Here is a 25,047-nt window from a genome sequence, read left to right as displayed (position 1 = left end):
ATATATAGTAATATCTCATATTCGAATCTTTACGACATAATGGAAGATACGTAGCTACTCGTATGTCCGTATTTTTCAAGCTTTATTGTATTCTACTGGCTCGCTATTATCCTGAAACCAAACCATTTTTTATAATAATTATTATTCCTAAATTGTAGAATACTAGTTTTCTGATTACCCGAAGAATATATAGCTGCATATATATTCTGTCATTTTATTCTGTTGTTTAAAACAAAACAAACATCTTACGTCACTGCTTAGAAATTTTATCTGATAAATAAAATACCAGAGAAAAAGATGCAAGAAGATATATGATGTTTTTCAAACGCCGAGGAGACATTTCTGCGAGCTTTATCCTACCAAAGAAGATATTCAAAAATGTATTACACAATGAAAATAATTGTACAACCATTAAGTATCCTATGAAATATGCAAGTGCAAGAAATATATTTACCTGTATGTATAATATATAGAATTTTATACGATAAATCCTTCTCGAGCGATTCAATTAAAACTGGCGAACGAGTGCTCTTCCTTTGGCAAATCCACCGATCTAGTAATCGTAAAAGGAATAAGGGGTTAACGGGTTAAAACAAATTACCGCGTTTGAGTGTGAGTCGTAGTGTGAGAATCGACTTGGAATCCGCGACGAACATTTAACGAGGTCGTCTGCAAATTCTCCATTCGTTATTACTCTGTTACCAACGCAATCTCGACATTCTTCTCGATCACCCTAAGCGTTAATAACGCATAAAGAACAAGAAAAAAAAAAAAAAAAAAGGAAAAAGATCAAACGAAAGCAATTTTTGTCTGCCTTGGTAGTTAACTTCTTAGCCGATTCTCGAACAATTTGCCGCTCCAGCTTACCTGCAAGCAATTCCGACGTTTTAAGATCCATCAGATCGGACCGCAAACGTTTCTCGATCATCTCAAGTTGGACAGTTTTAGAAGGTCGAAGAACTGTTAGGCCTTCGGTTAACAGTTTCCCATAGCACATTCAGAGCAGTTCGATTCGTTCGATTTGTTTCGTTCGAGACCATAACTAACGAAATATCTGGCGATCGGTTTCCGTGAATCGCATCCACAACCTTCGGTATCATCGATTCCACGATATCCAGTAAGTCCAGTTTGAGTAAGTATCCTGACTCCAAGTGGATTGACCTCCGCCGTCAGGATTCGTGATAGGAATAAATTGCCCGTTCAGACCTACACTACGTGTTCCCATTTGAAAAGCACGTCGAATCGTTCTTGTTAATTTCGGATACTATTGCGTCGCGGTCCAACTGGAATATCACGTGTCAACGGTTTAACTTAACCCCCTTTGGCTCGGGTTTTTTCGTCGTGCTTGAACAAACGTTGCCGTAACAGTTCTTCGGCGACCTGTCTACGAGCTACGCGTTTATCTTGCGCGTCTGTACGAGGCATACGGTATTCGAGTAGAAATCTCTGATTTTCCCGTGGTCGATTCTTATTCACGTGAAAGCAGCCAAGGTTGGATATTTTTTAGGTCCAACCGAAAGGTGCATGACGAAGAACTGGTACTTCCGAAGAACACGGTACATTAGTATTCTGGAAAAGGTATCCGTATGTAAATCGTAGTCGAAGTTATAAGTAGCCTTTGGGTAAACAAACCGACCTAAAAAAAATAGCAAATACGAGATGAACCTCTTTCTGTTAGGACATTTTGATGGATATTCTTGTCGCACGTGTTATTTTTTATTCTCTCGTTTTTTCACTCATTTTATTCTTCCGTTTTTTTCTTTTTTTTTTTTTTAACGCCTATTCTGTACGTTCGTATCGAAGAATACACAGAATATGTGGAATAATTTCGTTTCATTTTACGTTTAGTATTATTTACCTTACAGTGTAGGGATTTTTTGTGCCGCCTTGTAGACACAAATAGTAAGACTCGCGACTCGTCACAAGTGACACGAGAAATTGCACGTTGGAGGGATAAGGATTTTCGATGAGATCGAGCTACAGCGATCGACCGAGCTGGCAGAACCGATTCGCTTGAATGGGAAAAATTATGCACAGCGATATTCTTTTCCTATTTATTGGATCGGAACGATTTACCGCTCGAAGTTAGTCGAGCGAAAGGAAAGGTTTCTTTCATTCTACATAGGTCTACAGTGGTTTTTCTTCTTAAAATTAAATGTCTACCGTGGTTACGCCTCAGAACCACTCGAGTTATCGAATATCTCTTTAGGAATAAAGCAACCATAAGGATGAAAATAAAGGAGAAAGCTTACTTTCGTCAGTGCTTTATTGTTTTCATTTATTTAAGGAAATGTACTTAATTAATTCTCTTAACGAACTAGCCGACCAGATGCAACCAGATAGTTAGAAAATATAATTGCACCTTTTCCGATGGAAATGCTTGAATAATTCAACTTTCTTGCCTGGTTCGCGTAGAACGTTATCGCGTATCTTTAAAAACGTATGCGTGTATCTTTTCGTGTTAAGATATATTTAAGTATACTTCTTACATTATACTTTCGATTTTGCTCGTTAATAATATCGACCAAGATATTCCCATGCACGACGCGTTCAATTTATTTACGATTCTAACTTAACAAAACTTAAAGCAACTTTACATTATAGATTTATATTCATAAAAGATTTCCTGGTTTATACAGGGTGGTTGGTAACTGATGGTACAAGCGGAAAGGGGGTGATTCTACGCGAAAAAAAGTCGAAAACATAGAATAAAAAATTTTTTTTTTTTAATTTTTCCATCGAGACAACGATCTACGATTTTCTCGAAAACAAAGCCTCAAACGAAAAATTGTTATTCTATACTTTCGACTTCTTTTTTCGCGTAGAATCACACCCTTTCCGCTTGTACCACCAGTTACCAACCACCCTGTATATCTGCTATTATATTTGCACTCTTTTTTCAAAATATCTTTCGGATACTCTTTTAACGTGACACGATATTTGTGGCTTTATTTTTGTTTCTGTACACTTGTTACTATTGCGAGTGTTTACGTGTAACATCCAGTTACACGTACGGCGCGTACTTAGTAATAGAAAAAATTATTTCTACGATAAGCGAGCTGTAACAATGCTTCTATTTCTCACGGTATACCTCTTTCCAATATGCTTCGTAATATTCATCGACCGCGATAAGATAAGGCAAAAATGCGCGACTATGTTGACGGTACATTTTTCTGCAGTTCAGATTACTGTTGATCGAGGAGGACGTATAGTTTAGAAAATTTATAACGGTCTTTCCACCATAAGACGATAGAATTCAAGATGAGTAACCGCCAGTTGCGTCATCCTTGTCCGTTGATTCTTCTGATTCTCGACCGCAGAAACGAGAGATGAAGGAAATACAGTTCTAGTCAAAAATCACAGGGGATAGACTTACGAAACGTTAGACGTCTGTGGCAAACAAATAGCGGAACACTTGCGCGCATGTACAATGCACATATACGCGAATCGATTTGCACATATACAGACGAGAGGGATCGAAAGATCCCATAAAGTCGTCATGGATCGAGCAGGGCAAGATGCGCGCACGATAATTGTCTTCACACGGAAAGGCGCAAAGGAGTTAAAAAGCTTGCCGTTAGTTTGCCGCGGACAGCGCGGTGTTAACTCAATAGGATTTGACGTACACGGAACAATGAGAACGCGAGACAATCGTGAAAGCATCGCGGTAAAATTCCCTCTGATTGTTTTCGTAGAAAGTAAACACAGTGGGAAGAGGATTCGAATTCTGGCGAGAGTGCGCGCGCTCTTTCTCGTGTTTCGAGAGGCGCGCAGGCACGAAAGGGACGTGAAAATCCGAATTGAGCGTAATTACACGTTACAGCTGTGGCCAAAAGAAGAAAGAGGTCGAACGTTCTCCGCCCGGAAACGCGAACACGCGACGAACGCTTGAAAATCGTCTCGACGGTGGTTTCCGGTGTTCTTCGATCACCTCCATTCCTCTGACTCGATTTCTTTTCTCTTTCACTTTCCGGCGAACAAAGAGCCACCTGCTATGTTTTATTTCATTATTTCTCGAATATCTTAGATCTTGGATATGCGTAAATTCGCAACTGATAAGCCAAGCTATTCTATCATTCTAAAGTTATATTGGCTTGGCAATTAATTGATTGATTGTCATTAGGTGGTATTGACAAAATCCGCAATCACTTAGTTGTCAATCGAATATAACTTTAGGATGATAGAAGTTAGACTGAAATTTTGTTCAGTTGTATAGTACAACTTCGTCCATCTGAACAGCTCGTGTAACGAGATTTCACACAACAGGAGTTTCTTGATTCTCCTCGCTTTCATCCGTGGCAATAGATGTTCGCGTTCAGATTTAATGGCCAGAAGATCGGTTTATTCGGTCAATCGATCACACGTAAACAAAATTTCATAAGTAAATAAAGTTTTTTACTATTGCAAGAGGTATTTATAAGCCTCGTATCCTGATAGAAATTGGTATTGCTCGATGTAAGCGAATGATAAAATTTCGTTCCATATTTGACGAACGATGCATCGGTGCTCGAAGCTCGAACGAAAATTGCAATAAACGGCAATTATCGTTTAAAGGTCGACGAAACAGGTTTCCCAGAGTCACGAGGATTGTATATATTATGCGAGTACGCTAAAAAAATGACCGTCTGTCTGGCTATTTTCAGAAGCTGATCACGTGGAACATATGACCCCGAAACACTATTATCATTCGTTGGATCAAAAACTGTTTTGAAGCAACGATTTCTCAATTCGAAACGAGCAACGAAATAGCATCGTCATCGAAATCATACACCGTACGTTCTACGAATATTTGTCAATGAATATCGAAAGAAGGAACAACGCGCAGGTTGTAAAAAAATAAGTATGAGATCCATTTCCACGTGAAAGTGAACTCCGTTTTCTCTGTTTTCACACCGTTCTATTCAATTCCTCTTTAACCGTGGAAAAGATAAATTATTAACGTTTAATGCTTAACGTTTGATCTTTGGCATGAATAATACATCTGTTTACCGGTGGCCGTGGTATTTCTGTGAAGCGTTCACCTTTGTGGAAAATTCTCTGCAAGAAGCCGGAGAGTCCGCTCGTTCGTTTCAATCGAACTCGAACAAAAATTTAGACACGGTGAACAGAGCGAGTTCCTGGAGGAACGAGCGACGACATAATTACGCAATGTGAAACCTAGTAACCTTTTGTGATTCTATGCGCGGCTGTGTTGGAAACGGATAATACAGCGTGTATTGTATGTACTCCGCTTTGCAGCAGCATGGTAATAGCGAAGCGTCCTGTTAAAAGCGGCTTGCCCGATCAACGAGTCACAACGAGAGAACGGCAGCGCGTGATGAAAATGACGAATCGCATCTTTTTTCTTACGATAAGCATTTCCCGAAACGTAGTACGAAACAAGTGAGAGATTTAATCGTCACGAGCTATACTCGCGAATAAAAATAGAAAAATATACAGGGTGGTTGGTAACTGGTGGTATAAGCGGAAAGGGGATGATTCTACGCGAAAGAAGAAGTCGAAAACATAGAATAAAAATTTTTCGTTTGAGGCTTTGTTTTCGAGAAAATCGTAGATCGTTGTCTCGATGGAAAAATTAAAAAAAAAATTTTTTATTCTATATATTCGACTTCCTTTTTTTCGCGTACCAACCACCCGGTATAAAGCTCGTTAAAATTGATACGCGCGTTGTCACTAACGCTGAATCACAAAGACGTGTTTTATAGTACAAAGATTAATTTTCTATTTTTACTGCGTACAATTTATTATTTATTAATGCAAGATTAACGGCACTTTTTTACGAGATATCAATCAATTCACTTGTACAAAGTACTCTGCTAATGTAACGTTCTCTTGTTTATTTCTATTTGTATAATTTGTATAAGCATTTCGATAATCATGCGCATGTTTTTTCGTATTAAACAGAAACAGTTTTAACCTGCATTTAAACGCAAATTGGAGGATTCTATTAAAAATTGCACGTTTTTTGTAAATTATTGTAAACGTAAGGCGAATGGAACGGTGTACATTGTGCTATATGTTTGTTCGATGTAATGAAACCTTGACGAGTCAAAAAGTGTGTGTGACATGGAACACGAGAAGCTTTTATTTTCGAGTTTGGATTAAGCATACGATACGTGTACGAAGGAATGAGAGTTATATCTGGTATTAATATACCGCTAATCTGAACCTTCACTCCTTGAAAGTTGCGAAGGTTGACTTGTTCCCACTTTTGTTTCGATGTCCTCGCGTTTCACCGCATCGGAGAACTATACACCTTGTCGCGTTCGAATAAAAAAAAAAGATCGAACTGTTATCACGATTGCGTCAAAGTTGAAAATGCATCCGTTGGAACGCTAATAGATAACTGTCTTCCTTCTACAAGAAATGCATCTATTATCGTAAAATGCTCACCTTGGAAACAACTGGATACTGAAACGCTGCGAAACACCGAAGCAATGGGAAAGTTAAGACGTATGAAAACGAATGTATCTAAAGCAACGCATCGAAAATTTTGGAGTAGAAACTCCATGTGCTGCAGATAAATATCTGTATATTTTGCTGGTGAAATCAAATAAAATAACGAGCTTTTCGAACGCATTATCATCCATACACCGCTATTTAAGATAAAGCAACAGAAGTAAATAACAGGCAAACTAAAAATTTTATTCGAATGATTCTTTCGATGAACGTGTATCTCGATAATGCTCGATACCAACCATAGTATAATACGCGTAAATTATTTGCGATAGCAGTTCTTTGGACTTGAGTGATTCAAAATATTATTAAACTTAATTGATCTGTATAAATACTATGACTAATTGGTATCGTTAGTTGCCATTTTCTATTACCTTTTTCAGTTAGATAATCTCCCCTATCAATCAAAGTGTTTTTCATCCGCGATCGTTTCTCTTTTCATGCCTTGTACCTGTGTCAGCCATTCGATCGATGTAATTCCTCGGGAACTTTCTTTGGAGAAAGAAACTTTTACACTATATAGATAGTCAAAGGTAAAATTATCAAAATTATCTGTATCAGCACAGAGAAAGACTCGTCACAACTTCTCTAAATTCACTAAATTCTCTACAATTCTCTTCACACAAATTCTCTAAATTCAGTTAATGGTTTGCTTGAAGAATATTTGAAAACCTATCGAGATTCCATAGCTTCAAGAATATTTCATCGTTTTAAATCGTTCAGAGTGGCTGGTGAATTTCTTTGTTGGACCGTCATCCATTTTGTCGCGAAGATCCTGTTTTGGATCTGGTGTAGACTTTCGACAGCAACCGTTAGTCACTCAGAAAATCTTAATACAAGGTATTGAGTTATTTAATCAGTAGGTAACGTTACTCGGCAAATAAAGATTCCGATGTTGACGAAAAATGCAAATCTACGACTTTCTCTTTAAAACAGTAGATTCGAGGATGGCTCGAACGAAGAGGGAATTACAAGATTTTAGGTTTTACAAATCGATTAATGAATAATATAGATTCTACATAAATGCGAATACAAAATTTTAAAAGTTACGAAATATATTATTCCAGAAGATACGAATTCTTTAGCAAAACACGTTGATTCGTCGAATAGTATGGAAGATGCGATGGAAAAGTTAACAAGCAGTCTCGAGTTTCTGTTTTACACGTTACGTATCGATTATCTTTAATCTTCTTTTATTTCTTTACCATTTCTCGCTACAATTATCTTTACCGATGCTCTTTCTCCATCTCATACGTTGCTTTCTCATTTTGCTTATTACATGTTTTGATCTAACATATACCTTTCACGATAATCAGTACTTTTATCGAAAGCTATTTGTATTTCCAGTAAAATCTTAGCTCCGTAATATCGTAAAAGATATAAAACCAAATACAAGAACCCATATATTTGTCGTTAATTAAATTACACCTCTGTAAAAGTACGTAATATCTGGAGATATATATATACTCAAGAATGCATTTCATATCGCTAAACGTACATTTATCGGCTCATATACGTATGAAAAATAAGCTGCACTAGACCGATTATTCACTGCTTCCAATTAAATTTACACCATGCAGAATTATTACATCAAGGCTCGAAACTCATTCCTCAGCCATCATTTTTATCCGAATATAGCATTCGTTTGATGCTAATGGAACATCTTGCCCCTCCTTCACGCGATCTTATGAATTTCATATCGAAGTTTGAAATACCGTGAAATCGATGCAGCCAGTTGGAGCGTTCGTCGAGTCCACATTACGCCACACCTGCGAAGTGTGTCAATGGGCAAGTAAATAGTCGAATGCCATCGTGGTGTTCGTGTGGCTAGCCTACTCACGAAAAGGAATACAGAGGCAATAGTTTGGTTATAGTTAATTTGTTAATAGTTAGTTTCGCAATAACATTACGATTTACGATGATAAATCGATTGATATTTTCAATGGATTTAATTGTTCAAGCGTCTGATTGTTCGAGGTTAACTGTAGAGAAGAAAACTTTTATATGTTCGTGTTGAAACAAACACACACACACACACACACGTTTCGTTTCTACGAAAATACGAGATGGAGAAGTCCCGTAAGACGAAGTTGCATCGCGTTTCTTTCATCTATCGAGTTAGGTAATTAACACTGGTCTGGATGTGCTACCGATCGGAATTGAGTCTAATGGCAATCGAGCGGATCTTTTTACGAACAGTGGAATTAAATCAGAAACGTTGTTCGCGAAGCTTCGAGTCTCAGCTAGTTTTAAACGATGGGAAAAGCTTTTAAACGAATTTCGTTGAGTAACACGTATATCGAAGTAGATATATCGTAATTATCTGTTAACATATATCATTGGATAACGAATAAAAAATAAAACGTTAAGTTCCTACACACTGCATTCAAAGGAAGAATATATTTCCTCCGCCTTCGAACGTTACTCACACTGTATTCGCTGTATTCATTTCCAGAAAGTCTAGCTACACGACCAAAAAAATATTCCTCGACTTGCCCACACAGATTTATTGCTCCTCGTTAAACGGTGCTAACAGATTTCCTAGGATTTCACTACCATCGATTTTACTTCCCTTCGAAGGATTTATCGGCTTAGATAAAAAGAGGAGCCTCACAGATTCATGGGTGAAAATCCTGCAACAAATTCGTTGCTGTTCGAACGACTTTGTCCGCTGGTAATTATCGTCATACCGGAGAAAAACGACTTCTATCCGAGACCTACGGACGAATTTAAAAGCTACGAGGCGAAGACAAATGGAGATGACCCGTTTAGCCCCGTGTTCGTCGATGAACCGTTGGTCACGGCGAATGCTTGCAAGCAAAAACTTGGAAACGCGATGGGCGACCGGTTTGAATTCTCGCTATCGAGAAAGGAAACATCGACTTTCTTCCTGTCTCTATCTCCGTCTCTCTCTCTCCCTCTCTTAGTCGCAAATTCTCCCGCTTTACCTTTTACGACTGGCTAGCCTGCTCGACGCGACAATCACACGCGAAAGCAATGTTATTAGCTGCATATGCTGTAACAATTGTTAAGGTTATTATATGGAATATTGTTCATTGCTGGCTTTGCCTATTTCTCTTATATATAGGTATATCTTTGCAAAGGAATTTCTGATTCTGAACTGGTTTGCTTCTGAATCATAGCTGGTTTACCATTGTCTGTTTATAGAGGTCAGAATGATTAGAAGATCGCCTACTTAAGTAACTGTACCGCTCAATAAGGTATCGGGAACTTTGTAGGCCTTGAACGGCGTTCAGTTTAGCGAATGTTTGGCCAACTTGTTGTTATATCAAATACTATCTCTTTTATATGTAATTGCTTTTGCTTTTCTCCTTTCCCTTTATTTCGGTATTCTTAGTCTTAGTATTTCGTTATTCGATCCTTTATATCAGGTTGCCCGAAAAGTATCTTTCTTTTACAGACACGTCTTTTACAACAACTCATCTTTATAGAAACGCGAAACCTAATCTGTCGAACGTTGTAATCTTTATCCTGATAGAACACAATGGATCATACGTAATTCGATAAAATGATTTAAAACGGAAAATATCGCGCATCCACTAAACTTTTCGGACGATATAATATTCACATGTACTTCTACTTCTACTTCACATGCGATGATGTCTCTACTTTTATATCTCACAGCCTGTAAAACCTATATATCTAGAAAATGATAACGCAATTGTACGTAAGTAGACGCTAATTTATGTGTAGTGTGACAGAACATGAGCAAAAAGATGTTTTATTCGTATAAGTATTTAGCAACATAAATTCTTTTCGCAACTAGTTGCATGTTTTGTAATCGGGGAAAAATTCTCGATAACGCGGTATAAAATGTTACACTATGATTACGGTTAAACTGCAAACGTAACGTCGTCCGATCGCAAACGGTTAGAAATGTTCGTTTAAAGTTTTTATCTAAACGCTATTCCCCTTGACTACTTGTTGCGTTGCTATCCACTGGCTTCTCGGTAATTTGCTAAAAAGTTTTAAAAAAGTTGTAACCTTAAGATATTAATCTATAGAGATAAAAAGGATAAGGATTAATTAAGAGGTCATTCACTTTTCGCTCCACTTTGAACGTAGATTTCAGTTAAATTTAGATTAACAACTTTACCATCTAGTTAATAAACGTTGACTATTCCAGGTCTAACTGTAAACGTAATTCTTTTGTGAATGAACATGTAACAAAGAGTATCGCGTGTATCAGAATGCGCGTAGACACGGTGAACTACGATGAACTACGTTATTTAAAATTTTGCTCTACTGAACAAACGTGTTTTCCGCTATTTGTGCATATCGAATAGAATACGCGTGTATGATCATAAAAGGATGAACTAGTAGCAAAGGCTGTTAACCCTGTCTCCGGAAGAGAGCAGTGCACGAGCGGAGGCCATTGTCTTTACTTTCCGATTGCTAGACATTCGTGTAAGATCTTCACATATCACTGATGAATATATATACGTCAAACGCGTGACTAACATGAAGAACAACTTCCTTTTTAGCGTGGTCTTACGCTGAACTTCATTGATAATATTTTATTCCATTTTTCTTTGTTTAAAGGTAATTAATATGTTCAGAAAATTCTTCTTTTTTTCTTCCATTATTTATTATATACGTAGATATAGATACTTTTTCAAATATCTCGTACATCGCATTAGATTCATGAGATAAAGACAAACATTATTTCAATGTATATTTCAAAATAAATTATTTCAAAGTATAGATTACAAATATCATATATGCATACGAACATAATGTATACCATGAAGCAAATCCACAACAAGTAACATACGGTGTAAAAAGAATTGCACGTTTAAACGTGCATATTCATTTTTATTGCACGAATATATAATAGACAAGACACTTGCAGTCCCTTTTCTTGTAGAAAGGTATGCCACAACGAAGCGTCAAATGAAATTATTTATTAAATAAAATTATAGGAAAGCAAATATAGTGTGCACGCCACGTAAGAAACAGACAGTTCTACTTACATATGGTGGCCTCCTTGTTGACCCGAAGTAAACGGAGCATGACTGAGTTTGTTCGATGGTTGTGTAGCTATCTCATGGTGTAAAAGACATCGATATGTGCGTGTACACGTATGTGCAAACTGTGTTTATTTGAGAAAAAGAAAGCACAGAGACAGGGCAGCATTTAAATTTAGAACGTATAAAATATACGTCTTTCTTTTCTGCTATACGCTTACATTACATTTACATTTCATCGGATAAATAACTGTATTTTATATAGTATGCAATATTGTACGAGATATTTTACGCAACGAAAGATCAACTTAGAAATATCGAAGATATTACTCTTGATCACATTTTTTTTTTCTATTTTTATTACTAACAGAGGAATTGAATTGCAATTCCTACAGAAATGCAACAGTAGTTTACCTTGAACGATGAAACTATATGTTTTTTATCGAAATGTCTAATTTATGTCCCTTCGTGTACAACTGTACAAAAACTTAAAGATAGTTGTCAACAGGGAAAAATATCTGGTAATTTCTTTTATGAGAATTATCAATCAATATGCAAATAATCCAAACGAATAATCCAGACTTAATAACCACGAAGCATACATACATAGTTGATTAAACAGGATCTCGTTTACACATTTCCCGTTCGGCTATTTGCAAATGTTTACGAATACCGTAAAAGTATCGCTTTACGTTACGTTGTGCTTTGCATTTGCAATGTGCAAATGCCTTAATGGACGTAGCAGCACCGAGCGATGTTCTTCTTTCTTTCGTTTGAAAGTAACTTTGATGTAATTCTCTCGTACGGTTCTGCTGTTATAATTATAATTTATTTACAGTGCGAAGAATACATTGAAAGAAATAGAACATGTGTTACGTAAAATACACAGGCGATATATGAATATAAAAAAAAATTGTCTCAACATATAACTAACATATGCATGTGCCAGTCTTCTTTGTCTTAATTACCTCTTTTAATTGAAATCCTATTGGAAAAAATGTAGACAAAATTCAACAGCCTAAAATCTCAATCTAACTTGTAGTATCATTTACATAGAATTAAATCACGATATACGTAGGAAATATAAGAAAATGTAATGATACAGTGTGCAAAATTAATCAAGACAGTGGAAACCAGGAATATTTAAAGAAAGATTTAAGAAGAGAACACTTGATATTACTGGGAATAATTACGAGAAATAAGAATAAGTATGTGATTTTTATTACAATACGATCCTAAGATCCAAAGATGGTAATGAATTTCAAAAGAATATTAATAATTTCGCAATAATTTTACGGGTTTATCTTATTCTTCCAAACGTGTCCTGGCGTATTTATGGACGTTGATGTATATAAATACGTAAATAATATACGTAGGAAAGGCAAAAATTGCACATTCAGCACAGTGCGAGCGAATGCGCGAATAAATGAGATACCGCTACGAGGAAATTTATAAACGAAACTCATAACTTGCGCTCATGCCACCATGTAATGATATTTTGTAATACAGAAGTGATTCTACCCCCTCGCCAGCGTCTTCCTCCTCCAAGCGTTTTACAGCGAACGGTGTGCTGCATTGAAGCATTACGTGGAAATGCATAGTAATTTGTAATCGTGGAGTTTACCCGAGATTAATTTACAATAAATGCCGGCAGGCAATTTCGATCTCCGGCCGAATCGAAACGAGCAAGTCACGAGCGTTGACGCGAAGGAGAAATGGAAATCGATCGACCGAGGTTTAATCCGATGTTATCTCATACGTAAGGAGGAAATCCGGCTTCGGGGACTCATTAATCTATTTCTATTGGACGCGAATGAAAGCCTATACCGCGAACATATAAACAGAAATTAACGCTAATTTATCGGAAGACGCCATTCCTCATCGCGATCGTGACATGAACGTTCAGAACCATAACGTCGTTGCAATATGAACGGTGATACAATCTACCTTACTTCGTATTAATTAATATTGTAACATTTTATCGCAACATCGTAACATTGTATCGATTAACTTGTTAATTGCGGAGTTTGCGGATATGCAGGTAAAATCAAGCAATGACGAGTATACGCGTCAACTGCACCGAAATAAAATCTTCGATTGACGTGTATAAACGTCGAACGCAGTTAATTGGTTAACATAAAGTACGTGTGATATTGTATAAGCATATAAATATACAGAATGTCTGGTTTTAATTTGTAAATGCGAATTACTGGTGCTGTATGAGATATATGTTCAGACAGGAATTGAATGGTTTCGAGGGGGATTTAACTAGGTGTAATTAGATTTTCTGTAAATAGACGCGTAGAGGTCATACGAGGGTGATACGCATTTTCTTAAATAGAATAATTTTTAATTCACCAGACGATCTGCTTTGACATTCTCTATACAAAATTAGTATCTCCATTCGTATCAAAAAACTATTCATCTAGTAGGTATTTTAACTTTTATTTTGTAGAACTTATCGCATAAAGAAACAAGGGAAAAAATACAAAATCGTACCTCACGTGTTCCCTTGTATTTTACACGATAGATGTTACGAAATAGAAGTTCAAATATTCGCGATACTAATGGCTTTTCGACACGAATAGGCTAATAACTTTTTATGGAGAATGTCAAGATGGATTATGCATTAAAAATCATATGATTCCATTTAAGGGAATGTATGTCACCTCCGTACGACCTTTACGCGTCTATTTATAGAAAAAGTAATTACGCCAAATTAAGATCATTAAATTCTTGTCTGAACGTATCTTTATCCAGCAAGTAGTTAACCAGCAATTCGTATTTAGGAAGTAAAATCGACCACTCTGTACATGATAATTTTTGCAATTTACTCGATCATTTCACAGAAAAATTATATTCTTAGGTTTCCATTAATATTATAAATTCTTGATATTCTTCAGACACGATTTCCTTCGTGATATATGGTTTCATCAAGTCCATCCACATCGATGACTCCCTTGCACATCGTACGAACGCATCTTTCTATTAGCTCGTTCGTTTTTATCGCTGTTCGTTAAAATTTACGAAGGACGTTAAATTAACCGACGATAAAAATAACAAACGAGATATTTAAATCTCTGAAATTTGATTCGTTTCAATAAAAACGATACTTAAGAAATTTCGTCAGATTGCATCATGCGATCTGAGCTACGACAATCGAAGAGTTGAAGAAGTATCTACTCCCTTTCGTCCTCCGAGAATAAATGCGATAGAAATAGAAACTGGAGAAAATTGGACTTGTCGTATATTTGCCACATAGTCTTTGTACGTTATCGAAACGCAACTGGCCGATCGCTGGTATGTATGGAAATGTATTTTAAAGAGAGGACGCGAAGAAAGGCCGCGAGCGGCTGTGAAAGGAATAGAGAGGAAAGGGAAGAAAGGAGAGATCGAACTTGCGTAAAATGTTTGCGCGTATATATCCGCGATGCACGCCCGAAGTGAGGCTACTTTCTTGAAGCGAAGAAAGCCGTCTACCTACATCGTAGGTGGGAGTAGGTTAGGTTACATTATATGCTTGGATGCGAAGAAATTTTACCTTCCTAATACATATATGCGAGTCAATAAAAACGTCAGAGGACTTACATAATTTAACCAAACCTTGTGTACGTATTTCTCCGTTGAATAGGGATCATAGATAGACCGACACGCGTAACTACTTGCTCGAGCACTTTAGAGGTTAGGAAACGTTTCGAGATGAAGAAGCGTTTGAATTCAGTCGCATCGATTGTTCGTGCATCTGCGCTATTTCGAAACCGAACCCGATATTGGATAACGTATATATCGCGTGAATACTTGATACAAATTATATTATCGAAACACTTGTGTTTGCCCTGCGGCGGTATTCTCATTCTTAAGATTCTTTCACTTATTCGCTGCTGATTGATTTTCTACTACCTATGATATATAATACCAATAAATTGTCTACACAATCGTAGTACACATATGTGTAAATAGATCTTTAAATAGATAGTCGCTTGCTATAATATTCGGTAGGTAAAACAGTTTATCGAGGTTCTTCGTTTCCTTAGTTACGTCTACAAAAGTATGAAATTACGCAAGTATCTGTAATTTAGTTATTTATTATTAATATCAACGTAAGATTACAGTGCCAGGTACGAGACTCATACGCATTAAAAATGTCCTCTTTCCGTCTGAAGATACTTAATATTCGCGTTTAAGAATCATAAATTGTTTCACATCATCCGACAGAGCATGGATTTCCCACACGTTATTTTAATTTAATTACATCACTTTCTATGGACGAGCGAAGAATACTCTCCTACACACAAATATACCAAATTACGTTTTACATCGAAGGTATCGATTTCAGAACCTGTCTAAAACAAATACTTTTTATTTCTCGTGGCGAGAACTATAGGCATTTAACATTTTTTCTTCTTTCCCATAACATCTCGTGCATGTTATTTCTCTCGGAACAACTAACGGGCTTAGTGTTCTCTTATTCAACAACGGAAGGTCGTGTGCGAAGCTGCGCTTCTACATTGTACAGTTGTTCGTTACTTTTTTCATAATCGCTTCGCAGATTGCATTCGTCACTTACACAGCGAAGAATGTCCGTGGCAATGTCCCTTGGTCTATTCAGTTACTGAAAAAAAAGTATCTTGCCTTACGGTATTGCATATACATTAGAGACTCAAGCCAGCGATAACGTAAGAATGTAACGTAGTATTACATGGGATATGTAATCCGAAACGACAAGTATCACGCGAAACACGGAACAGTTGCTGTTCTTCCCACTTGAAATATTTTTTTTTTTTATATCCAACAAAATTCTTGTTACGTACGTTAAGGTACAAATGTGTGAACAAATTTCGAGCAATATTTTGAAATTGCCGTAGTCGAACTCGGAAGGAGAATTGCACGTATGTTTAAATTAATTGGATATCAGCGTTGAAGGGAATTCGTGCATAAAATCATAGCATTTAGCTGACTTTGGTTGGACGCTGAACGTACGATGTATTCGTGGAATAGTTTGGGGGAAAGGTAGGCGTGCAAAGTGTCGATCGGCTTGGACTCTTTCGAGTTCAATTTATACCATTCACTCGAGAATTGTAGTTGTGAACCCCACACGCGACTCACGCCCAAAGAGAATCAACTTTCATGGAGCGAGGAAAGTCTGTCCACCCAAGTAAGTAAGTATATTATATACTTGCATAAATACTGGAAGCCAGATAGAATGCATATACAGCACCAGGCAACAATTTTAGACCGTCTACAAAATAGAAATGTTCTGGTTTTATGAACGAACAGAAGTATATTTGATATTATTTTAATTTTATTATTAATTATTATTTCTTTAAAAACTATTTAATTGGAAAATTAGTAGTAATTTCTACAATAGATTTATGGGATTTGTTTCCCAAAAATACGTTTAATTGTTGTCATAGAACTTAGTAAAAGTAAATGTTTTAAGTTTTTTGCACGGTGCTGTAGATGCAGGAGCAGACGGAAGGCGGCCAGGTTCGCGTAACAACTTCGCCTGTCTTCTACTGGACCCGAGAACGGCTTGAGTTTCACGAAGGAACTCGTTCGTTTCTTTCCTGGCCAAGCCTTTCAGTATCGAGGTAAAAGCGAGAGAAAAACAAAATTATATTTGCACCTCGATTGATTGTGGAGGTAAGAAAGTTGTGGAGGTTATCGGGATGGTTTCTCCGCGTACCTACGGAATCTTGCGTTCCTCCTTTCAGCGAAATAAAGAAGCATACTTACGTATGTTGAAGATGACATTTTCATTTTTTTTGTCGACGTGGAATATTAAATAATAAAAAAAGATTGAAGAATATGTTGAGTCATATGCTTGAGAAATATAGTTAATTATTTGCCGTGAAACTGAATTAAATTTGAAGTTAAATTCTTCAGAAAACGAATAATTTAACGTTAACTTTTTGGAATTTTGTTTCTCTGATAATTAAATTTTACTAAACAAGTAACTTTTAATATTTGATCAGTTAGTTCCAATTCCGTTTAATTCCAATTTTTGTTTGTTAGTGGTATTCTCTAGAATATTCGATATATAGTGAAGCAAAATGTAGTAGAAAACACATCTTTTTACGCAGGCTTGTAAATTCGATCGTCAAGTGCGCACTTAGAACAGCGAGAATCGCCGCACGTGTGAAAGTATCACGAAATACTTTGATTTTAATGTAAAAGATTCTCAATGCCTGTCGGTTTACTTTGATATCTAAAATGTTATGTATTTACTACGAACGAATCGTTCGCGCATTAGATTGCCAGTTGCAAGAAATAAACATGAAACATAATAATTCTTAGTAGTATTACAAGTATGTGCTTGTAAATAATTATTTTATAATAGGTGTTTTAAAAAGAAAAATTATGATTTCTAATAAGTTTAAAAATGCAAAATTCATGTTTTCCTCATTTCTATTTTTTCCCCCGTTTTTGATGGCAATTTGATGGTATACAGACATACATGTGTATATGAAGATATCTTGGAGCACAGGTTGAAATTAACGAGTGTGCAGAATTTATTCAATTCACTTCCTCGTTGTTAATCCTGCTAGTACACAAAGGCATTATAATTCCTGACAATCGTGATACACTAAATATTTGTACTTACATGGAATGTTGCGTCAATCGCGTTACCTCATTCACCGTCGAAAAACGATTTATTAAAACAATTAATAATACACATTTGTTCGTTCGTAGATCGATAAGAATTTACGATATCGTACGGAATTTCAAGACTATAGCGATATTTTTATAATATGTACGTAGGAAGTGCCACGGATAAAAGATATCTGTGAAATTAATAAGCAATTTCTCACACGATGCGATGTTAATCCGACAGTTTCCACTGAGAAAGAAGTTCTTCTAGACGAGAAGTTAATTAAGCATTTTTCGCGCTATCATTAAAAAGAATGAGAGCGATAAAAATGCGATTAGCAGGATGCAAACGCTTTGCGTGGAAACGAAGATAAATGACGTTTACGCTATGCTCTTCGTGCTTCTCGACAATCTTTTCTTACTTTTCTCTTTCCTTTCCTTTTTCAACGAAAAAAAAAGCAGGAATCGCCAGTTTCTGAATCGAGCCGGTTATCTTCTTTGATTGTTTTAACATCTTCAACTGTTTCGGCTAGGTGAGCCGTAAAACAGCCGCTGATTTCTCCAGTTCTTACGAAATCGATACGTCTGTGGCTACGCCTCGCCCACACGCTTTTTCCGACGAGCAAATGTGGCAAAATTGGCCATTAAGACAGAAATTATTTTGCGTTAGTTGCGGTTTGTGCCCGTTCTCCCTCCACGAGCATAGTGGCATTCTTGTGGGAAACATTAGAGTCATTCCATTCCCATTGAGGATTCCACAATGGAATAACACGAGGAATTTATTAAATTAACGTTAGCAAATTGTGAGATTTCAAATTCAACTCGTTCTAAGTGATTAAATTTGCTGGAAATTGCTGGAATACGTACCGATATCGAAAGTGTTTTCACTGACAGTGAAAGTGATATGTTAAACAGAAATGCAAAAACGAACTCTTGAATATTCTTTTTCGAGATGGCAATTTATTTTGCAGGAACAAAGAAACTATTAGATATGCAATTTTATTGGTAAGAACCTGTGTGAAAGGAGGAATTGGTTGATATTTTTGTATTTGCGTTGCTGCTTTTCTACTAAGCTGTACCGGAAACGGAAGTAGCTACGAAATTAGCCTGGCATTTACAAAATTCTCTTTAACGTTCGGAATTTATAATTAGTACTGAATTGTTACGCATTACAAGATACAAGAGATAAATAGGAGATAAGACTAAGACATAAATTGAATATACGATATATTCATTTTGTAACTGTAGAAGGCAAAATTTATTAAAGCTAGATACCTTAAGACTCGATATGATCATTTCCATAGCAGATAAAAAAGTATTTTTATCTCCTGCTCTTTCATCCGCGACATTTTCACTTTTTTTTGTACAATTCTTCTTGCCATTCTTTTACATCTATTTTTACGTTTTCTCTGTCTTTGCGTGTCGATAACCGTTTCTCTGGAGAACCGTTATCGGGTCAGTTTACCACCTAACCAGATCATATTCTCTTTGGTTTAATGGATACTTACGAAAATAAAATACCATCGAGATCCCTGTCTTTTGTTTTCTCGGATACAGTCGTGTGCCGGCAGTCAATTTTCTCTTATTACTTTTCACTTGTTCCTACCTATAACTATCTTGGTCGCAAGATATTGATCTACAATGGGAGATTTATTGTTTAAGAATAGAGATATTGATCTGAAATGAAGAATTTTTACCTTTGAGACCTCATTTTGCGTGTGAAGCAAAAATTATTAGTTTCACTATATTAAATGACGCACAGAGATGGAGAGAAACACAGCAAATCATTAATACTTGATCAATTACAAAGAGCTTTAGATTTTCTGTAACGAAATTTCAATGTTTCCTTTTTCCAAAGATAGATTTTTATTCTTGCAATTATATTTTAACATCTTGCTATCCTTTTAAAACATAAGAACTTGGCGTATATGAAATGAAGGTTAGTAAGATAAATTCATGCGAATAGGTATCGGCAATGAGATCAACGGAATGAAATGCGTGTCACGATGATTCTTAAAAAAAATCAGTCAGCGACATGCCGGTGCATCATAATGAATCTCGCCAGTACGAAGTAACAGTATCGAGAGTATAGTTACACCGCTGACGGTAAGAGAGGTGTGTCAACCTACATTGTAAAAGTTTCAAATTCTTTCCTTTCCTTTCCGGATCTATTATATTAGAAATTCCAAACGCGAATTTTTCTCGTATGGTGAATTCTAATTAATACTTTATTGTCTAACTCTTTCTTTTTTTTTCCTTTTTTTCTATTTTCTTTCGTTCCCTTTGAAGTATCAAAATTCCGATCTACGTTGGAAAAGTTTCTCATTGAGAAAAATATTAAGAAATTTTACCATCGATATACGTATAGGTAACAAATACGAAATAATTACGATAATTAAGTTATCACAATGACAAGAACAAATGACACAAAGAAGAAATTACGTACGTATACGTACGTTTCTTGGAATTGTAATTTTATACTATGTAATCCTCGATTCATTGCACCAGATTGTCAAGTCGACAACTATATTCGTGGGGGCCTCGCGCACGTAACAGCAAGACCAGTAACTCTGGTAAATTAGCATTTCCTAGACGCTTTCTAGGTCCGCCCGAATGTCTCGTCTGGCGCGACGAAAATTGTGCAATTGCGATCTCCTGGCGAGAGTGAAATTACGCGGTACCATTGTGAAGTGTCGTAATACGATCGAAATGATTGCTTAACAAATCGCCATTTCGATGTGATTTTATACCCGTGGCAACGCGCGAAAAAAGACACGTCTTTCCAGCTTCGCGCTTCATTCGTTGGCGTTGCATTTGGATATTCACGGCGATTTCCTGAGAGAAATCAGCATAACGTGGAAATACAGAATTTCGAAGTAAAGTTTTAGTGTCCGCGTGAAGTTTTGAGGAATTCGCAGTTGCTTTCTTCTACTTTCGAACCATACAAATTGTTAATTAATAATTTCTTTTACACGCGTGTTCGAACATGATTATTCTAATTTGTCTACAATTATTTATCTATTTATTCTTTTATCGTATTGTATTTTATTGTGTTAGGTAGAAGCTCGTTAAACACTTAGAAAATGTTGCGCTAGTGTTTTATAATTTCCATTCGCTCCTTAATTTACTTTCACAACGCTTTATCCGCTTTGCCGACATAAAGTTCAGGAATGAAGGAAAACTTGACTAAAGTTGCACGCGTATATGTTCCAGCGGTCACGGTACGAGAATGAACAATTACGTAGATCGCAGAAGGCCGCGGACAGGTGGTTCGAAGAAGCCGAGGACTGGGTCCATTGTAGGAAATGACCATGACGAGCGTGGCTGTCGCCCCGGGTAGCCTCGGCGCACCTCCATCTGTGCTCACCCCGAAAATGTATCATCTACAGCAGGGGTTAAACCCAACATCGGTCTCACCTACTCCCGGAAAGGTAAGCTGTAATATTATTTAGCGCGGTGAAATCCAAATAGAAATTTGCTACAGTCTCTTCTTACGATAAATGAACATTTGAACATTTCATACATTTTTGTGTATTATGTGTATTTTACGCGTATTTGCACGTTTCTACCGTGCTTTCGTACATTTCTCAAATTTCCTCCAAATGTATAAACATACCTAATCCATAGATCGCAATCGTGGCTATCTCAATCCTATACTTAACTTGCTTTTTAAAGAGTCAGTGGTACGTCAATTTTTAAAAAACATACCGATTTTCGCGTAGCAATTCAGTTTACTCAAAGCCACTTACGTAAATCACATCGAAAATCAAGTTGTACGTTGAAGAATAGTGTGCACATACGTGTACGTACGTACATAATTGTATGTACATAGTGCGCCTCGAATTTATTAGCTGAGAACGGGACTAAGGCCGTGTTCATTCTGATAAAAACCGTACAGAGAAAGTTCGCACAAGCCGGCTGATAATTACAATTCGTGACCAGCCACTTATGTAACGATATAGGATATATGCAATAGCAGTATGTACATATGCAAGTTTCTACAGCTCGTCTCGCGTGTCATTCAGTTTTTCTTCGTGTTATTTATATACATCGATTCCTCTCGTTGTTGCATCGGAAAAAGCTCATTATGAGACAGTAAATCAACGTAACGATGAATAGCTGATGACATTATTTATAGGATGTTTAATTCATTAGATAACTTTTTCTACTCGCGTTACTATTGAAACTAACAGAGTGCGTTTGCGTCTGCTTCGGGATAAATTCATATCGAAAGCCTGAAACGCGAAACATCTTGGCAAGGACAAACCAGCTCTTCCAATGATGTAAGAGAACTGGCGTACTTAGTAGGCGACTTAATTCGTCCAGCTATTACACAAAGGCTGGTTCTGGTTTTACCTCAAAACCTGACCTCGCCACCGACACCAAATACCCGCTGGTTGCGTCTTCTGCGCGTAGTTGAACTCGAGTACGCGTTATCGCACTCAGTCCCTGTGTTCAACGACGAAATATCGAACAAAACTGGACCAGTGCCACGGGACGAAATTCGATCCCGCAATTTCGAAAATTTCATTACGAAAAAAAAGCCAGCGAAAGAAATTAACCGTGAGTTAAGAGTAGAATATCCGCTAGAAATTCTTTCTACGATATACGTAGACGGTTGTTAGCTTTGTGCTTCTTTCGCTTTGAAGTTGGTACAATGAATCCGGTATGCGTATTCCTTAAGTACATAGGTATATAATGACTTTTCTACACTCTTGTCAAATGTTGCGAGTACAGTGGCAACTGACTTACGTGTGTAACATGCAACCGGTTTTGCGTTTGGCCCACATTGCTATGCTACGATAGAACTTTAGAGATATTGCGTCCCAGAAGTACATACTCTTTTCGTATTAAGCACAGATTGCTCGATATGTCTGTGGATCCGGTGCTAAATCCTTCCTGCATTTTCAAAGAAGAAAGTTTCTTCTGGTAGAGAAGTATTACGAATCTTTATATGCACAGGTATGATCGTCATGCTTAGATCGCGGATATTTATACACGTTAAATATGACATTTATGCTCATAGAATATGCATAACGTGTTAGCACATTTGACATAAGTTTAACACGTTGACTGTTTAACATTTTATCGCGGTGATAATTGGTGACTCGCGTCAAGTTTTCTCGGATGATTAAAATAAGATAAATTTCATGCATTGAACAATTTTCAACAATACGAACGACTTGGATAGCATTGTCAGGGGAAAATACTTTGCAAAATATTTTCCAAAGATTAACATATCTATATGCCAGAAGGAAATATATCAAATTTCTGATTGTTCGAAGATTCGAAATAAAAAAATAAACGGAACAATTTTCTGATAAATTTCGTTCACGATTATTTGCCAAACACTTGGCGTTCGTGCCACGATCACAGTATCGTCGTCGATAAACGAAACCGGCCAATGATCGCACCAGCTTACACTCTCACATTCTCTTTCTGAAAGCAGTCGAGCTTTCACGATTACCAATTAAAAACGCACCGATGTACGTAACACGATACGTGATACGAAGTCGTCGAATCTTATCAATTGGCTCGCGTGCACCGATCGTGCGCCGAAGATCGTTATCAACACCCACGTTTCGTGTCAATCGGTGAAAACATCGCGCACGAACTTATGAAAAGACGAGGCCTGAGCATCCGGTTAAGGAAACGTGGAAGAAACGGCAGAACGCAAGGAGATCGGCGAGTGAAGAGGCGCTTCGCAAATTGCGGTATCGTCTGTATGCAGGCTACGAGGATTGTGTAACCGTAGCCTCTGGTTGCCATAGAGGCGAGTGGGTATGATGCATCTATGGTGCATCCGCCGTGACCCCGGTGCATGCGCGTGCACCCGTGTCGCTTGCAAGATCCTATCGGGATAGCGCCCATATTCACCTGTCTTCGATTGCGTATAACACCTGTATGGGTGGGTACATTGAGAATACTTTGACGCTCGCTGCTCGTCTGTAAATTGTCAGTCTCTTAAGTGACTCTTATTTTAATATTCCGACACTGTACCGGATTTAATTTTATTATCCATTTGACGTTTTATTTATAGTTAAGTATTTTTTGTTCTTTTTTGTTTTTGTGTTAAACAAAAAAAAAAAATACATATTTATAAAATATGGAAATCGTTGGAAAAATATAGATATAAAAGTTGCATAGATAGGCAAGCCACCGAATACGATAGAAATTTGTTACTGAAAATATGTCAGTGACTTTGCGATACGTTTGCAAAGTAATATGTGTTTCGTCGTGTAACTATACATAGTAGCTTAACGCTCCAGATGAGACGATTCTTCTACTGTTTGTACTGCACCCTGGATTTTTGCTATTTGGTGCGCGAGTTTGAAAGTGAACTGGACGTTTCGTCGTTGTAATTAGAGTTTACGGTTGTTATCGCATTAGCATCTAGGAATTAAGGCTTCTGCCGGACGTTTCGTGCATTTTTGAAGAATTTAATGTCTGCAGTTTACTCGCTATGCTAATTTATGGTATTCGCTGTCTTTTTTTTTTTGTATGTGTAAAGTAGAATGATTCGAGGGAGGAATTTTAATTCAATGATAATCGAGCATTTTTTCCACGATTGGTTCGCTTTCAAATTAATTGACGATTTTATCTTCCATTATACTTTTTATTTGAACAAACGAACGTAACATTTTCACAGAAGAATTCCTCAACTTAGATTTTTTAGGACAAAACCATCAGAAACCTTTCGATATAGGAATTATTTCCCGCTGTTATAAAAGTAAAACGATATTGCGAAATATCATACTTTTAGATACGAGATCTCCACGAAGAAAAGTCCTCCAACTTACGTCTCGAAAGAAAAGATTTTAAGCTGTAAATATTGTGCGCAACGAAAATATGTTCTCGCGTCGTGTAAGCTTTTCAAATCTTCGAATGATTTCTATTGCAAAAGTCATCCGCGTCGTTATACTTTGTTATTTTTAATCGTTTAAATTTGTGCAGCTTTTTGCTCGGCATTCGCAAGCAGAACGATGGTTTTCACCGATCGACAACGTGTTAA

General features: G+C 36.9%; 1 protein-coding gene and 1 long non-coding RNA gene across 4 annotated transcripts in view; one reads left to right on the top strand and one right to left on the bottom strand.

Annotated features, from left to right (window-relative positions):
* Positions 1-25,047, top strand: part of RhoGEF64C (Rho guanine nucleotide exchange factor at 64C) — a 45,804-nt gene that overhangs the window by 2,890 nt on the left and 17,867 nt on the right. For all 3 annotated transcript variants that reach the window (XR_013058754.1, XM_076619732.1, XM_033332507.2), the window contains exon 2: positions 21,249-21,466. Coding sequence is in view for 2 of the 3 variants with exons in the window: in XM_076619732.1 (XP_076475847.1) it covers positions 21,341-21,466 (126 nt within the window). In the remaining variant the exon portion in view is untranslated. The remainder of the gene's footprint in view (positions 1-21,248; positions 21,467-25,047) is intronic.
* On the bottom strand, positions 64-15,320 carry LOC143302911 (uncharacterized). Its single transcript, XR_013058779.1, has 4 exons — positions 15,033-15,320; positions 868-1,636; positions 455-553; positions 64-356 (listed from the first exon to the last, which is right to left on the bottom strand). It is a non-coding gene; the product is annotated as an uncharacterized LOC143302911 (long non-coding RNA).

This window comes from Bombus vancouverensis, chromosome 7 (assembly GCF_051014615.1).
Source record: "Bombus vancouverensis nearcticus chromosome 7, iyBomVanc1_principal, whole genome shotgun sequence".
In the NCBI taxonomy this organism is placed as follows: Eukaryota; Metazoa; Arthropoda; class Insecta; order Hymenoptera; family Apidae; genus Bombus; species Bombus vancouverensis.
The sequence above is the reverse complement of the archived record's forward strand: the minus strand, read 5'-3'. Positions and strand labels throughout refer to the sequence as shown.